General features: G+C 41.3%; 1 protein-coding gene across 3 annotated transcripts in view; it reads left to right on the forward strand.

Moving 5' to 3' along the window:
* LOC306974092 (tax1-binding protein 1 homolog B-like) overlaps positions 1-7,571 on the forward strand; it is a 38,898-nt gene extending 31,327 nt beyond the window's left edge. For 2 of the 3 annotated variants that reach the window (XM_079571225.1, XM_079571227.1), the window contains exons 13-17: positions 1,877-1,963; positions 3,564-3,747; positions 4,540-4,766; positions 6,103-6,161; positions 7,070-7,571. In XM_079571225.1, the coding sequence (XP_079427351.1) occupies positions 1,877-1,963; positions 3,564-3,747; positions 4,540-4,766; positions 6,103-6,161; positions 7,070-7,301 (789 nt within the window). In that variant the 3' untranslated portion in view covers positions 7,302-7,571. The remainder of the gene's footprint in view (positions 1-1,876; positions 1,964-3,563; positions 3,748-4,539; positions 4,767-6,102; positions 6,162-7,069) is intronic. The other variant, XM_079571226.1, reaches the window with a different exon arrangement.
* The last annotated feature ends 10,745 nt before the right edge of the window (positions 7,572-18,316 follow it).

Here is an 18,316-nt window from a genome sequence, read left to right on the forward strand (position 1 = left end):
ACTGTTTACATCCACCGCCCCAGCGCAGGCAGACGAAAGACGGGCTCCCCTCACCTGAACTTAACCTCCTGAGCGCCGGGGCAGTAAATTGTCAGGGAGGATGCGGCGGGAGATGAAAGGAGCGGGTCAGAGCGGAGGAGAGAGTTAAGGATTTAGGGGCTGGAGAAAGCGGCGCTGACGGAGGGGGGGGCGAGGAGACAAGCCAGGGTAATGGGGGGAAATGAGAGGAGAGAGGAGCAAACGTCCCACGTGACGCTCTTCCCACAGGGTCAGGGCCGAGCGGAGGAGGAGATTTATGGAGTTTACCCCCCTGGGCGGCGCCGGGACACACTCACCACACGAGCACTTAGGATTCAAAGAGAGCTAATCCCTGCTCACCTATAACTCACCTATAGCTCACCTGAATGAGTGATAGTCCCTCGTGATTGGACCTCACAGGCTGGTTCACAGGAAAAGCTCGTCTCATTGGGCAATGCAGGAAGATGCTAGACTCTGATTAGTTGTTGAGATCCGAAAAGGAGGAACTTGACAAAAAGTAATATATATAAATATATATTAGTGCTGTCCAAAATATTGCGTTATTAACATGTTAACGCAAATCAATTTTAACGGCGTAATGTCTTTAATCAAGTGATTCATTAGTCTCAATTTGCCGCTCTGCTGCTGCCTGTCACTCAAACCGGAGCGCATCACGTGACTGCGAGTTTACAGGAAGAGAAATAGCACTTGTTGGTTTGTTTTGCTACTGCGCCGCCGAGGAACCTTTGAAATCACTTATGGACTTATCAGGAAACGAGGAACAGAAACGTTCCCTGAGGCTTTACTTTCACCATGTCATGGACAGCTCTTTCTGTCAAACTAAACAGAGTTTGGAACTAAAGTGACGTTACGAAGCTGCTCTCCTCTGGTTAGTAAGAAGCTGTTGCCTTGTTATTTTAGCTCTGCCTTTCTTCTTGCTGCTGCATTATTTTAATCACATGAGCCTGTCCCGTACAGTATGTGCCGACGCACTGCTGCTGTTGTGCTGCATTTGGAGCAAAGAGCTAAACTCTTTTCTCAAGTTTAGAGAAAACATGTTAATGATACATTTACCTCATAAAACTGGACATTCAACAAAACGTCGCCTACTTTGAGTGTTTATGGATACGAATGATGAGCTTTATGTTAAAATGTTGTAAAACATTTTAAAACATCACTAACTATCGTTTTTACAAGGTGAGGTGATGTGCTATCCATATCACGAAATCACTTCTATCCGACGAGAGATTAAACTTTTTTTGCACAATCTTAAACAACAGTCTTAAAAATGTACAAAATCTCAGCTTTAGTTGTGATTTTCCATTTTTTTCTCTCTCTTTTAGCCATTTTCTTGTTCCTGATTAGGTATTTTTCTAAGACTAATTTAGTCTGACAAAGAGTTGGAGCACAAGCCGACACAATTCAATGCGAAAAACACAGATTTGTAAAGTTTTGAACAGAAAACGTTTACCCTGACTTATGACTAAGTCCTTTCATCTGAACAAATCAAACACATCATTTTGGATGTTGTCTCCACTTTTGGACGCCTTTATGAGACAGTCATGTGCTGGAGGGAGATATTAGACTTTGTGACAGATTTTGTTTCATGTAAATCGGTCCAACAGGGATATTAACCATAAACCAAATAAAAAATATATTTTTTGATGGTTACCAAACCCTCGTTCAATCAATCTTATGTATATATATGCTATATATATATAAATATATAGGGCTTTTCATACAAATAGTGTGTGATCTTTTACTGTGATGCAGTGCAGTGATGATGCTTCCTCTCTTTATTTATATGTTACCTCAGATATTTAACTGCACGTTGTTGTATTTTCCTGCGTGTGCGCAGATGCAGATGGTCGAGCGGGCGTGTGAAGTGACCGACCTCAAACGCAGCCTCGCTCTGGCCCTGAGAGACAAGCAGCAGCTCCTGGAGGTACACTCACAAACCGCTTACAGCACATACTAACGCTGAAAACACAGATCTTTCACACAGTGGGCAATGTTGAGATTATAGTAACATCTATCACCCTTTATGATGCTTATTTTATGATGTTTTGAGCCGAAGATATCCAGGAAGTAACCACAACATCGTGCCGCAAGATGTCTTGTATCCACATGTACTGTGAAAGGCTGTAGTCCAAATATGGTCATTTCCTTTGTGGGAGACGGCAATGGCTAAAGACAGGAAAAATTTACATTTTCTTAAAATTTGGTTTACTTTCCAGTCTTGGACTTAAAAATATGTATTTATTTAGTTTTAGGGTTTTCTGAGTGATTTTTTTCAGATTTAATGACTGGTTTATTGAGCGTTGACTCCCTGCCCCAAAATGCCATAAAAATGTTTTGCTTTTTCAGTCATAAATACATACTAAACAAGATCCAAGATCCCCTCTGTAATATACTAATATATAACTAATATACTATCAGCTAAATAAAATGTATACATAGAAATCAGGGTCTATTCATTATTTAGGTTTTGTCGCTGAAAAAGTGGCAAATTTTGTGCTTCTTAAACCTAACTTTTAAGAAGTTAGTTAAACAGGAAAGTGCTGCAGGAAACCCTGGCATTAAATGACTGAAAATTTACAAAGCATTTTTTCCCAGTGTTTAAATCATTGATCCAAATTGACATCTCTCGATTAATTTTCTTTCCCTATTCACCTTTACAACATGAAGCAGCTCAAGCTCACAACAGTGAAACAAGGAAGACGTCTCGCAAATGAGTATTTCATTGAATGGATCGACTTGAGACAACGAGTATGATCGATCTGTTTGGGGAAGCTGTTCCCAGGGTCGAGCCACTGGTGATGGTGCAGAAGAGGAGATGGAGAGGCTGAGGAGGCTCCTGGTTCTGCTGCTGTGATGGAGACTGGGTTACAGAAGGGTTGTAGCGAAAAAAATACTATTTGTCACAGTTTTGGATCAGCTCAAAAGTGAATATTTGACTAAATCTTGACAAATAGCAGTGAATTTAATGAGTACAGCTCTTCTTAGAAACCCATGAAGAAATAAAGGCCGCTTCGGTATGAATGAAAACCCAAATTGATATGTCAGACTGTACATCTCTTAATCCCACCTGTTCTCAAATGGCTCTGAAATACCACAGCGCCGTGTCCTTTGTGTAACCATTTCCCCCGGTCTTTATCCCGTTATAATGAGTACATCCGCACGGCGCTGAAGTATATACCTGCGCCATCAGACGGTGCAAATGCCAGGCGACGTGTCTGTTTCACCCCCTCAACCCTGGTTTAAATGTTACGGCACACAGCAGCGCGCTAATGAAGCCATCGGGGAGCGGGCAGCCTCGACACCCATTACAGCCATGAGTAGAGTACTAATGCGCCGGCTCCGCTTCTAATCACAAAGGGCAAACTTCCCTCACGCCGATCTCGCGCCAACCCCGGAGGAGAAGCTATTTCAGACCCTTTTTAACTGTTTTCACAGCAGCGTGGGGTTTCTATATCTGCAAACCTTTCATATCTAAACCAAAATGACAAAGGTAGATGAACTGTCGATCGTCTCTGTTTTGTCAGGAGCTGCAGAGGTGCGTGTCCAGACAGATGGGGCAGGAGGCGGGGCCACAGGGGTCCCAGGCCAGACACACCATGGTCCTGCGGTACCCCCTCCCGTACTCGCAGGACCCCAGCCCGCCGCCCCTGGTCCCCCAGCAGCGCCCCGAGCTGCGCTTCGGAAACCCCTACTCCGGCGACGCCAAAGGTACTCACGCATCAAGAAGCGTACTCCACTGGGGTCGTTTCTTCTTCTACTTCTGCAAGCACTCTGATCTGCATGTCCAGTGTATTAATATGCCCTATGTAGAGCTTTGCCTGGCCCCCCGGTGCTTCAGTGTCACTGTCAAAGCTTTACATCGACATTATTTCTCAATGCAAAACTTGAAAGATCATTTCTGAGCTAAACAAAAGAAGGTTTTTAAGATTCAATTATAAGTCCAGTTGATATTCTCCTAAACATATTTTTTCTTCTTTTCTACTCAAATCTAAAAACAAAAAAGTGACCAAAAAAAGACGCTGGAACCGCAACAATAACACAATAAAAAAAGCTACAAAAATATACTACGAAAGAGTGATGAAAAAAACAACAAAAGTGGCAAAAACACGACAAAAACAATTCCAAAACGCTGCAAAAGAGCAACAAAAATGTGCTGGAAAAACAACAACCACCAAGCGACAAAAAGATGACTAAGGAGTGATGAAAAAGCGACAAAAAATCAATAAGAAAGAAAAGTGGCATTAAAAAACTATGAAAACACCACAAAAACGCTTAAAAAATGCACCAAATAAGTTGATCAGTTTTGTAGGTCTTAGCTTTCAAATGAGGTATTACTCTGGTCTATATGGCTGTAAGTTCCAGTCGAGAAGCTTTTAGGTTTGGGTAAAGCTGAACTGGAGAAAATGCACTCTGTCCACATCGCTGTCGCCTCCATGAAGCTCCTCTGTTGTTAAAGCATGTCAGCTCACCTGCCCTTATTTTCTCCTGTTTTCTCACCAGAGTGTGTGGATGCCGCTGTCTCTCCGGACCCCCTGCCTCTCCCCCCTCCAGAAACGCTGTCCTGTCCTCAGCCCTGCGCCCCGCCCCTCTCCCCCTCCAGCCTCTCATGTAACCCAGCCTCTAACCCCAGCCCGGGAGCTCCAGGGTGGCCCCAGGAGGTGGTGTGCATCCAGCCCAGCCGCAGCACCAGTCCCCCGGACAGCGGCGAGCGGCCCCCAGAGCACACGGTGAGGCCCGCTGCTGGAGGAGACACTTCCAGCTGCTCAAACTTACAAAGCTCAAAATAACAGGAAACAAAAGTTGAATTATCCTGTTCCGAGATCAGGTATATTTGCAGTAGAGGAATCACTGTGGCTAACGGGCTTTTCTTCAGGCTACACTTGTGAAACAGAATGTTGAATGATTCGGTGAAAATCTAAAATGTGCACGTTTGAGAAGCAGGTGTAAATGTAATATATTATAAATATATAATAATAAATTGTAAAAACATCAGGTGCTCTTCAAGGACGAGGACCGTGAGATACCGAAAAAAAAACACAATTATTTAGGCTTAAGCAAGTATTTCATGGGCAAAACACTTGGATGTATCCTTTATTTGAGAAGGATGCCTATGCGTTTTGATTCTACTGGATTGACAGATAATTTAAAGGCACCTGTGTGCTTAAATACAGGTGCATCATGTGACCTCACATAAGCAGACACAAATGAAAGTAAATCAACATATTTGCTTAGGGGCTGAATAATATTTTTTTGGGTGATAACTGTGTGTTTTGATGGTGTACAGAGTAGGCTACTCGTTACCTGCGAGTCATCTGGCTTTCTTGTATTCCATTAAACTGGAGCAGTCCCGTCAGGAGTCTGTCCCACGTCTTTTTAAAGTCCTTTGGTCCGGGTCTGAGCACAGCGTATTGACGATAGGAAACACAACTACTGTTCAGTTGTAATAATTATTATCAATGGCCATTTGTCCATTATCCATCATTGTTTTTTTATATGTGGCTCTTTCCTCAGGCAGCAGCAGTTTTGCTCACGCAGTAAACTCATCTACATATCACATCTCTGCTCAGACGGCTGCCTCTGTGACCCGGTCCCAGATCATTCAGAAGAAACTGGATGGATGATATTTTATAGATGGAACATGGGAGTGTCCACAAACCACCGGCCCCGTTCGGAGCAGTTCTGCACACGGCACCATCGTTAGCAATACTTGCATTTTCCTTTCAGACTGCTGAATGGAAATGGAAATCAACACCGGGCTTGGTGATAAAGTTTCCAAAATCTCCACACAGAGCGAGGGTGGGGCGGCTCATTTGCATAAAGCCTAATTAACGTCAGCGTGCCGGGGCTCACTCAGACGGGCCTAACGAAGCACAATTAGGCAGGCTTTTTTGCATAAGCTGCGTTCCATTCTGTCGGATTATCTCGACTCGCGCTGGTTAGGGTTCACTTTGCGTATGCTAATCTCAAAGTTGCGCACAATCTGAGGAAAAGTCTTTCACGCTCGGATCGTTTTGACCAAATTAATCGAGTTGCGGTGACTTTGGGAACGCTTGTGTGTTTTAGAGTGAAGCGGCGTCCCAGAACCGTGCGGAGACCAGGACCAGCTTCTGCTTCGACTCCAGGTAAAGTGTCCAAATACAAACTCTAATCAAATCTATCTCGTGTCTATAGCACTTTTATAGTTAATATAAACGATTAAAGGCCCTGCGAGCAGTCAAATAAAACTCACTTTATTCTATATTGAATATTGTGAGCTTTAATTCCTAAAGCCTTTTTATTGATCATGAACTCGCAGTTGTTTTTTACATCACCGTGAAATGTTCAAATATACTTTTAAGTCATCCTGGTGAAGGATTGGAATTTTACCAATAAGTCTGGACTAAGGCTAACAGTTTAAAATGAACAAGTCCACACTTTCAATGTTCAAAAACTCAGGTATACAGCTTTTAAAACAAATGGAAAGGAAATATAGCACTTTTGTTATAATGTGCCATATTTGCAACTTTATTTGTAACAGTTACAGATTGAACCACACGGCATCTGAACAGAGGGGGGAAACTGAGAGGTGTCACTGTGAGGCTTTTGTGCATTACCTGGATATCTGGGAAATAGTTTCATTTACTACTTTACTTCTATAATACATTTTATACACAAATATCTCACCAAAAACATTGTTTTTTTGCCTGAATAATGGATAGAGCAAAGTGTGAATTCCATTTATAGTTTTATTTTGTTTCCAAAGATTTGTATTATTTATTATTATTTATTGTATTATTTATTTTATTTTGGATTCTTTTTTTTATCTTGGAACAAAATACTAAATATCGCTTTATTTTTTGTGGGGTTAAATGCTCAATAAATCAATTACATACTGAAAATGACAAGACTGGACATTGTGGCGTTTTAGGTGCACACACCTTTGACAGAAAAGGGTTAAACAATGAACCAGTAGAGCAGTGTCTCCACTTGATAAAATGAATAAATGATTGTGTGTGACCTGGGTGTGTGCGTTGTGTCCGCCTGTCCGCAGCAGCGGGGGCAGGGGCGGGGGCCGGGACGAGCACCGGCGCTGCCCCCTGTGCGAGGTCATCTTCCCGCCGCACTTCGAGCAGCGCAGCTTCGAGCTGCACGTGGAGAGCCACTGGAAGGTGTGCCCCGTGTGCTCCGAACAGTTCCCCCTGCACTGTCAGCAGCAGCTCTTCGAGAGGCACGTCCTGACGCACTTCGACGGCCACGAGCTCAACTTCCACCACATCGAGTGACCGCACGTGCGCCCCGCCCGCTCGGCCCGCCTCGGAGGGCCTGTATCCCGCTGAATGGACATTTCTCTGACCATGTTTTATCCGCTAATCAAAGACCGGGAGTTATGTTGGAGTCTGTCTTCTTCTCACGAGCTCAAAAGCCCAACTTCAAATGATTTCAGCTTTCAAATTGCCCTCACTACAGCGCATGTATTGCTGTGGTTCACACAAAGGTTTCGCACCAAATACCACTGCCTAAAATATTTGACCGTCCAAAGTTCACCGCACTGGAAACAAAATTGATATATGACTTAAAGGTGCACTACGCAACTTTTTGAGCAAAAAAAAAATCTTAATATTTGTGCGTATTTTACCTTTTAGTGATTCAGTTGCATTATGGGTGCAGCATGGCACCGTGGCCTCTATGATGCTCCAGAATCAATTGTTTTGGGGTTTCTGGCAAGTTTCTGGTAAGAACACCTAAAAACAATTGATCCCGGAGCATCTTAAAGGCCACAGTCAGGGAAAGCAACGGTGTCATGCTGCACCCAAAATGCCACTGAATCACTAAAAGGTATCAAGTTTTTCTTATTCACATAAAAAGTTACATAGTGCATCTTTAAAACGTGCTTGAATTAGGAGCATTAATGCTGTTATGACTGTGTTGGAATGAAAGCCAATGGAACATTTACTTCAAATTAAAATTGAAGAAATAAACAAAGACCGCACTTGAAATGAGACAAAAAAAGTCAAGTTCTTGTTGCATTGGCAGTAAGAGAGTCCAAACTTACTCATAATCAGCACAAATCTTGATTATTCAGTCGTTTTTATTTAACATTTCATTTTTTCCAGGGCAGGTCAAGAGCGAGATACAATCAGGCCCAAAGTGGGTTGAAGTGGTTCTAAATTGTTGTAAACCATGTCTAAACCAGACCAACATTGCTGAAGCATAAATGAAAATGTCGTGCTATTGCCGTGATAAGCTTCTGCGATGTCACAAGATGTATTTCCATCCGGTGTTGCGTCGACCTGTGGAGGTGAGGGCAATTTGAGCGCTGAAATGATTCGAGCGAGTCTGGTGATGGCCTGTGGGCTTAAAAGAACGAGTATTGCTGCACGATATAAACAAAATACGATACGCATTTTAATTATTGTGTTAAAGATATTGTGATATTTTATGAAACCATTTCAATGAATCCTCCAATGAATGAAAAAAACAAAACAATTTGTGATTTTGGGATCAAATTGTGTCAAAACAAGAATTAGAAATGACAAAATTAAGAAACCTGAAAAGAAATAAGCCACAAAGTGATTCAAACTGAACTTTCAACCAATACATTGTGGCTTCTTGCGATATGGTGATAACGATAATTTGCTGATATATATCGTGCAGCCCAAATACATTGACACTTAAAAAAGAAAATCTGTTGAGAAGGAGACAGTCTTGAATATACACTTGAAACAGAACTCTAATGTAATGCTCCAAAAAAAACAAAAGTCTATTTATCGCGGTACGTCTCCTTTAAGGCCCGGGTCGTCTCGTCGATGTTCAATCATTTGCACTTTCTCGCAATCAGCCCATGTGGAACAGGGGACGTAATCCTGATGTGGGGAGGGAAGGGTGAGGGTGCATGGCGTGTGTCGGGACATGAGCCTTAACTGGGGGTCGGAGAGGGGGAAAAAAAAAAAAAAAAAAAAAATCCCCGACGCTGTACAGACTTTGCGTCGCTTTGTAATTTGACGACAAAGGTTCGGCTGCTAAGGGTAGGGCAACAGTGCAATCAGAGTATATTTGAGAATGTAAGGATATTTATACAAAGACGAAACTTGAACGGCAACAGTTATTTATGAAAACGCAATGCTGCCACTTCACAAAAGATTTTTTTTTTCTTTTGCTGCATTTGAGGCGGTTTGAAAATAAAATAGTGCTTTCTGGGTCGAGCTGGTCATGAGGAGCATGTTTTGTATCGGCAACAGGAGAATCCAAAAATGTTCCGCAGTGTGCCTTTAAAATGTATTGTTGGGACACACCTCTTGTAGTTGTAGCTTGAGGTTTTGAGCTGGTGAAACAGTTAGACTCCGATTTTAAATAAATAAAAGGGCATGGGAGATGCAGCTAGCACTCTCCAATACAGAACTATAAGGTTCTAAAGGAAATGGTCTTTTTTTTTCACAGCAGAGGTTCCCAATCCTCTCTTTCATTATTCACAATACCCTTTACCTTGAGGATGTTACCTATATGTATAAAATATTAAACTCAGATTTCTCTTAGTATTTAGTCAGGTGTTGGTTCAAAATTAAGCTAAAGGGGAGAAATAACAAAAAAAAACTATAATGATCCTTAAACTCAAACCTTTTACAGCAAAATATGAACTTTTCCTTTTAAAATCATATTGAAATGATATTCAAGTTTCCTCTTTTTTTGTTTGAAATAATTCTATGGACCTCCTGCTAATTGATCGCATGCCCCCAGGCGTCCCCGTACCCCTGGTTGGGAAACACTGGCGTGCAAAATGGCTCCAGAGAACAGTAATATGTGACTAACTCAACTTTGACAAAAAAAAGTCAATAATTCTAAGGGGTCGATATGCCGATAAAAAGCCAATTTGAACTTAAAACCCGCAATATTGCACCTAGAAAATACAGAGAAATATAGTAAACTGGTATTAATAGTCCATATTTCATGCGCGTTTGAAACCAAATCCCCTGACTTCACGTGCCTGGTTTATCCGAACACTGGTTGGTTTGTAACATCTGTGAAAGATGGATTAGAATGAAAAGAGACAGAAAACTACAGAACTGCAGAAGACACAAAATAAATAAAGGAATTAATTGATCTTAACAGCTCAATTTCCCACAGATGAAGCCAGTTTTCAGAATCATTGAAATTTTTGAAACTCATTTGCTGTTTTTGTCTCTTAATACGTTTTGACAATCATATGACTATTGAAACAGTCTCTTATGTGGTACAATTATAACATTTTTAACATGTTGTATTCACATTGTTCTTTTTCGTGTTGGATGTGTTCACCAGTCGCCCGTGAAAAGAAATATACCACAGCTGATTTTGACCATAAAGCTGAATTCATAACGCACAATCCCAAACTGTCCCATGCTCTTGCGCCCTTTAGGCACGGAAAACTCCGATACCGATCTCTACAGCGTAACACTCTGGCCGTGGATTCCCCAAATGTCCCACATTTGATGAAGTGAACGGGAAGCTCAGCAGTGAAGTGGCAGCAGCAGCGTCTGTGCCTGGCTTTGCACACGTATACGTATAAAGCGGAGAATGAAGTGCACTACAGAAGGCGTTATTGTGAATGTATTGTATATAAGAACTCGACTCTGTGGAGGGACCTGGCCATCGCACTCGTCCCCTTTATACTTTGCTCTTTCACATGTTTTATTTTTGAAAGGACTCTCTTGGATCTTGGTTCAGTTTGGGTTAAAAACACGCCGGGGTTCCTGCTCTTACCATGCAGGTCTGATTTTTCGTAAATAACTTGGGGCATCCCTGAAAACGATGAATATGCAGCTCTGAGACAAAGAGTAGGAGCCCTGAGTGTGTCACTGTTTTGTGCTTAAAATGGCTCGATTCTTTGGGGTAAGATGGCGGTTAGTAAAAGACGTCCATGTGAAAATAAAATCTGTGCTTCATTTTGTGTCGTCGTGCACGATTGCACTTCCTGAAGCTGTCTCCGTTGACAAATACAAAAAAACCTGTGTTATGAATGTACTTTCTCTAGGACCGAATCACATTTTCCCTTTCAGAAACAGGGTTTTTGACAGTGAAACAACTGCGAAATTCCTCACAGACGGTGCTTTTACAGGACATTCAGCGGTCGAAACCGAGATCCCTCTAGGCCTCAGTGTTCCAGCAATCGATTTTAAAGGAGGGATGAAGGATGAAATGAATCACATTAAAAGCCACTGAAATGTGTAAGAATTCAAGAAACACTTTTTTATTCTCAATCAGAAAACCAACAGCGACAACTAGAAAAAATATATTGAAAAAGAATACATTAACATCACAGTTTCAATACAGTCTAAGTGTTAGCATATGTTTTAGCATTTATTTGTAGTTAGTAATGTTACTGTAGTAGTTATTGCAATAGTTTTCAACACTCCAGTATATTTATTTATTTGATTGGGACAGTGCATGTTAATGAAAAAACCTGAAATACAGGCGTGTAAACATGCCGAACACGGAGCAGACCGGTGCTCTTCCAGGACGTTTAGAGAGGCCATGAAAATAAAATAACGCCCCTGAAGAAAAAAATTCAAAGATGGGCACAGACGTCTGAGGCACACTGACTGGATAAAAGTCCATTATTCTTTGGCGGGACGACATTGCTGAACTCACCTTAGATGAGTGTTAGACAGTTGTTTCACTGCTGAAAATTTGTATTGGCAAATTGTATTAATAATAAAGAAATTACAAGTATTACACATTCTCTCCTCATTTTCAAAGTCAACTTACAGAAATCTATTTTCTTGTGTATACATTTACAAATTTCAGTTCATGCACGAATAAAGAATGTCCAGATGTATTTTTTACATGCACGTCTAATGAAGCTAACCTGGGCTCCTCCCTGAAGGCTAGAAGTAAAAACCCCATTCAAATCCAAAAAAGGATAATATAAAGGGTTTAAAAAAAACAACAGCTAATCAGAATGTGGTAACTCGTGAACATAAAACACATCATTTCACACTGAAGATTTAAAGCCGTATTTTCATTTAATTGGCATTTTCTTTGTTGTAAATATCTGCATTCTGCTCAGTAGCTAGCACGTAGCTCATTAGCCTCCATTGGCTTTTAACTCTAATTTGTGATTTTGGGAAGTCTATGGAGATTATGAATGGGACTTCTACTTCCGGCACGAGCCTCGCCCGTTGACCACCTTATCCCATCGGTTTAATTTCTCCATAAAGATCAATGTTCTCAAATGTGCTCACCCTGTGTCCGCTGCTCACCGTTTGTCAATAAATGATCTCATGCGAACAGACGGCCCGCCTGTTACCGTTTAAAATAACCACACGCTCACACGCAGGCTTTCAAAAACATTTTCTTTATTTTGCCGTTTTTTGGGAGTTTTTCCGTTTACATGTAGCAGCTTGAGTTTTGTATCGAAAGACAGTTTGAAGTCGCAACACCCACCCCCCCCACCCCCCTACCTCACCCCCCTCTTACAAAAACACACGCTGGTCTCCTCATGGACATGTTACTTATGAAAATATAATTTAAAAGCACTTGACAGACACACGTTACGTTACATTCACTGTACAGTTTTTTTTTAAAAGTGTTCCCCCCTCCTCCTCCTCCTCCTCCTCCAGCTCCTGCCTGCCCTCTGTAGGTAACACTGAGAACTGGCTCGCTTAGGTACTGGTCTGCGCAGGCGTTTGGCACAATCGGAATCGAGCAGCGTGTGCATAACAACACTATATCCATGTGCTCTGGTGATTCTCCATAGAGATTGGATTTCCTTCCGGGCCCGACCAAAGTGCGAGGGACGGGAGACCAAAATTAGCACACAATGGAAGTCCCTAATTACTCCACCGCTACTTAAACAAATATATTTTTCTACTAAATAAAGATACAGAGACTTGGAGATGAGTAAAGTAGTTCAACGGCCCATAAATAACAGAGAATGCTAACAATGATCCTAACGTTAGCCTCATGCTACATATGCTAATGCAAGCTACGAGTGCTGTTTTTTCACTTCTACTGGACAATCTGCTGTGGAAAAACATCCATAAGGAGCCGATTTTGACTTGACTTTATTTGTATGTGATGAATAGGTTCATAGTACGCCAGAAAAAAGCTAAAAAGAGTGAAAAATTGTGATTCCCATAACACACTTCCTTACGTCTTGGCAAGGCCATGCCCCGTAAAAATGGCGCGTAGCAGTCTGTATCTATCTCAGGGGGGCCACAAACAAAAACATTCATAATGGTGGCCTTTTTTTTGCTCCCGCGCTTCTGTTTTTAAGACGGTCTGTTTTTTGAACGGTCATCACGTTTTTGGTTACTCTGGGCCTTGAAATCCAATCTCTATTTACACCAGTCTGTCTTCCAGATTAAATCAGACATTTGCAGAGGGCACTTTCTTGCAAGGTGATCAAACATAACTAGAGTCCACACAACCTACATTTCTGTACTTAGGCATCCAATGTCTCGATGTGGCTATGCTACTTATGCTAACCTTGAGTTGTGAGTGCCAGTACTTCAAGTCCTGTTCATTTCTTATGAAGATTTGCTTAGACTCATTTGAATAATCATATGGACTGTGAATTCCAGGTAGACGATACTTACTGCATGTTAAGGAGGAGACTGTGTTGCTAAAGGTTTGTATTGAAGCTAAAGGCTAACAAGCGATAACATAGTCATAGGTTTTAGGCTGAATTGGTCATATTTGCAGCACTATGTTCAAGACAAACTTGCTGACCACTGAGTGATAATCTACCAGGAACTCACTGTTAATGTAATCTTTAGAAAATATCATGATAATGCATCTAAGGTGATTTTCACAGGAGATGAACAGAAGCCAGAAGTACTGGCTCACGACTTCAGTCATCGGAATCTAGTGCAGCCCTATTGTGCAACGAGCCAAGTCTCTTCAAAAGGCCGAGTTTAAGTTCCTTCAGATCGTGGACTGGACGGTGACACATTCCTGCGCACATGTGTTGAAGATTGCGCAGTCTCCAGGTAAACGATGCCAAATATTGTAAATAACATTTACAAAACCGATATTTAAACTGGGATGGTTCTCAAACGTTTAGCGAACCCTGTAATGCGTTTTTCGTTCAAATTCTTTCCATAATTCCTTGAACATTGTAGCAACTGTCTAATGGATGCGTCCAGTTCCCAGTTAGTATAAAAGTAAACCAATTGCGATTCCTGAAATGTATAAAAAACTGTCCTAAACCTCATGCCTAAAAGACTGTAGTGACAGACATTAGCAGTCGGGGGGGGGGGAGGCAGGAGAGTGGGAGGACATGAGCGCGACAGGCCTCTTTACATGAACAACTGAAAGGTTTGTGCTCTGCCTGTCGCCGCGACGAGCTCCTGTCTGAGGCATGGATGAACCCGCCCATACAATCTACTGGAATGTCTAACACACACTGAACAGCTGCAAGGACAATCTGGTACAAAACGCACTCGCACTCAAACACCTCCTGTATGAAATTATAGGGCTTTTACACCACAACCAAGTCTGAAAATAATGCCTAAACTTTATTTACTTGAGCTTTTGCCCATGTTATAATGTTCCCGCGTCATACAGTTGTTGCATTTTCAACGAATCCTACATAAAAACAAAACTCTCTCTCAAGAACTTAACCTGATGACACTGCGGGGTGGCCTCTGTGTTTTTGCTTGTCGTTTTCATAATTTCAGCACACTAATTGCCTCCGCCGCAAATCATTTCCTTGTAACTGCTTAGCTTTTACGTCACTCGCCTCTGAGCCCGCAGAGGATGAGTTCAGGCATTTTGCATGTTCAGAAACTGGAGCCAAAGTCATTTCAAGTTAAGAATATGTAAAATGGCCTTCTAGAGGTCGAAAAGTAGTAATAATGCTTGAATACAGAATAATTTTGGACCCTTTAATAGGAAAGTAGTTCAAGCACCTCCTTAGTCACCTCTTGGACAGCGTTCCATTTTAAACCACCTAAAACTACAAACTATCTGACATGAAAGAGGAAGAAATCTACAGGAAATGTAGGCATAACTAGCAGAGGGGTTAAATGCAAAGGAATGTAGCTAAAGCTCTTCGGTTGTTTTTAAATAAATGCTTTACCACATGCTAGAAAATGGTGGAAAACGTGGTCAATTTAGCATAGCCCCTTTAAAGAGACTATTACGCTTTATTCAGGATTTTACAACCACTTGATATGTGTTGTCGTGTTACTTAAGAGTGTCTATGTCTAGAAAATGCCCCTCGATATACAAAATGTAGTTACAGTATGTGTAGTCATCCATAACGCCAGCTAGGATAGCTACACATGCCTAGCTAAACATGCTAATCTGCGCATCAAAACATGCTAATCTGCGCAGGGAGGAGAGTTTGACCATAAACAGGGATTCACAAATACTTCATACTTGTTGTAGTTTTACTTCAGAGTGTCTGTACCTAGAAAATACCCCTCTATGTACAAAATGTAGTTACAGTATGTGTAGTTTTCCATAACGCCAGCAGTATAACTACACATACCTAGCTAAACATGCTAATCAGCGCGGCTATACATGCTAATCGGCGCAAAGTGGGTACTTTGGCCACAGACAGGATCAGAACGAGTTTGGTGAAGGTGTCTGGACTGTAACATTCTGGGAAACTGAAGAATATATAAATATATAATAATATATATAATAAGAATCTTATGTGACGTATATTGGAGTGTGGGCTGGCGTTTAGAGTTTACTGAAACATACGTCAACAAAACACATCAACGCATCGTTATAACATGGTTAAAAGCTCAAAGGCCCTTTTGCACAAAATAAACTTTCAACAATAAGTTAATACTGCAGCAGCGGTAAATTTGGATGGATTTGCGTGTTCTTTTCTAAGTAGTGCATGTCCTTTAGTGTTTTCATTCTGTTCTACCTGTAAAAAAAAAAATTATAATTCAGACAGTTGTGGTGTAAAGGCCTCCAAAAAAACAAATTGCATGACAACATTCCCATTATTGAGCTACATCCATACGTACGCGTGCACTTTCCCCCAGGCGCGACCTTGAAAATGCCCCGTCCCCCTACCCACCCTTGACCCCGCCCCCTCTCAGGCACATGGTATGGCGGATGTTTTGGCAGTGAGAGAGCTGTTGGCAAAAAACGCTCATGGAAAAATAATCGTCTACTGGACGTGGGTTTGTTTTTTTTTGTTTGGCAACTGGGGGAATGTCTCACAAGCAGCGTAAAAATAGGAAACAGCTCTGGCACTCGAAACATGTGTAGGAACCCGTAACGTAGTGACGGCGAGTAACCGGACAACTTCACTGCTACTGCAACGAAGTAACAACAGGTTAATATTGTGTTCAAATTGTTCGGCCAATACTGTTTTAATACTGCAACAAGGTTTTAGGAGTGGGAATTTTTAGCCATTAGCATAGCATAGTTAGCATAGCATTTTTATTGTGCATATAATTCTAATTGATTGTAAACTGGGGTAAACCAAGTACATATTACTTAGTTTTGCTTGACATTCTATCTCTATGTATATAGAGTTCGGGAAAGTCTACAGTTACCATGGAGATCGGCCATCTTTGCAGCTGTTAGCATACATTTCCATTGACTAACATTAGCTAAAAACAATATAAAAAGTGGAGAAAATAGCCGTGGAACAGCTCCGTTAGCTGCCGAGTTACTGCTGGTAAATACATCTAACTCACTGTGGTCTCCAAGTGTTTTAATGTGAACAATAACTCCAGTATTTTAACTTCTAAAATCTCCATTAGTTTACAATTGCTGCTAATCCCATAATGCTTCGCGATATGACGTCACATTCCCGAACTCTATATACAGGCTAACAACGTAGCCTAAAAACAGGCTAATATTATGTTCCACGTTATACAAAAACACTAGCGAAGATGTGGTTTTTTTTACGTGACATCTTTTAGCTTGTGTGTTGAATTTACCTCACACTATTGTTCACAGCAAGAAGGTGATTTTGGTCAGATAAAGAGAACAAATATTGCCCTGTCATTACATTAGCTTAACATTAACTTAACATTAGCTTGTCACAACTGCCCGAGCACCCTTACACGAGTGCCCTGTTACTGCCGTATTAAAATACCCGCGCTAATGGCCGTTGCTGCATTACGGGTTCCTGTATGGACTTATGGCAACACATTTTTAACGGCGTCGTGACGATATGGGTCATGGATAAAACACGGGGCCGGTCCTGTTCAGCATTCAGAAATGAGTCGAAACTGGCCGTAGCAAAAATACCAAAAAAAGAATCAAAAGGAACACTTAATAATACGTCGAGCCAAACTAACACTGACTGAAGTCCACCGAATATAGCTCGGAAAATAAAAGTGGAACTATTTTCTGCATATGAATACTTGATAGAGCTTTATATACACGTACATTATCTGCCTATGTTTATATATCATCGTGGTTCTATATAAAGGATAACTTAACTCTGGTTTTCTCCTCAGAGTGAGCGAAGGCGCTGACCTGAGAGCAGCCGAAAGGAGAGGGAGACAGATGAAGGGACTGACGGATTGTGAGTAAAAAAGGATGAAGACCGAATAGCTGCTTGCAGTCTCAAACAGGGCTGCAGGAGTATTGCAACTAAACCGGTAATTTATGTTTAAAAATCAGTTTGACAACATATTTCACATTAGTTATTCTTAGTTTTAGTCCCTTCTTTTCATATCTATTTAGTTTTTCTTAGTCAACATAAATATCTGGGCATCAGTGGTTAAAGGAGACATGCGGAATTGATGCATAAAAACAATCTTTTGACTACAGTACCTCATGATTGACTATACATCAAATTTGAGCTTGGGCAAATTAGCCATTCAGCACCCTCTGCTGGCAGCATTGGGAATAGCACACCAAAGACAGGGGCTTTCTTTCACTTTTAACAAAAGGCATGCTAGCAAATGGGTGGCAGCGCGATGAACACACTTTGAGCTCAGAGTGGGTCCGGTGATGTATTATGGGCTTTAGGAATGTGGAAAAGAACATGATTACAGCATGATATGTCTCCTTTAAGTTTTTCTTTTGTTATATGAATGTTCCCTCTCCTGGGTCTGTTACTGGAGTGCTTGAAAGGCTGCTCGCAGCTCAGCTCCTGGGACACTCTCACAAGGGGCCCTCCTTCTCGTCCGACTTTTGCTTTCATTTGTTTTTTGTCTTTTTTCGTTCTGTTTTCAGTTAGCACCTTATGTCAGTCGAAAAAAAAAAAGAAAAAGGAAAATAAGAAATAAACAAAAAAAAAGAAAAAGTGATAGCATATATACGAATGTGCAAATGTACAATAACAATAAAATACTAGAATAAGGATCTCCGAAAAGGACAAGCGAAATATATA

This window comes from Gobius niger, assembly GCF_951799975.1.
Source record: "Gobius niger genome assembly, chromosome: 14".
Taxonomy (NCBI): domain Eukaryota; kingdom Metazoa; phylum Chordata; class Actinopteri; order Gobiiformes; family Gobiidae; genus Gobius; species Gobius niger.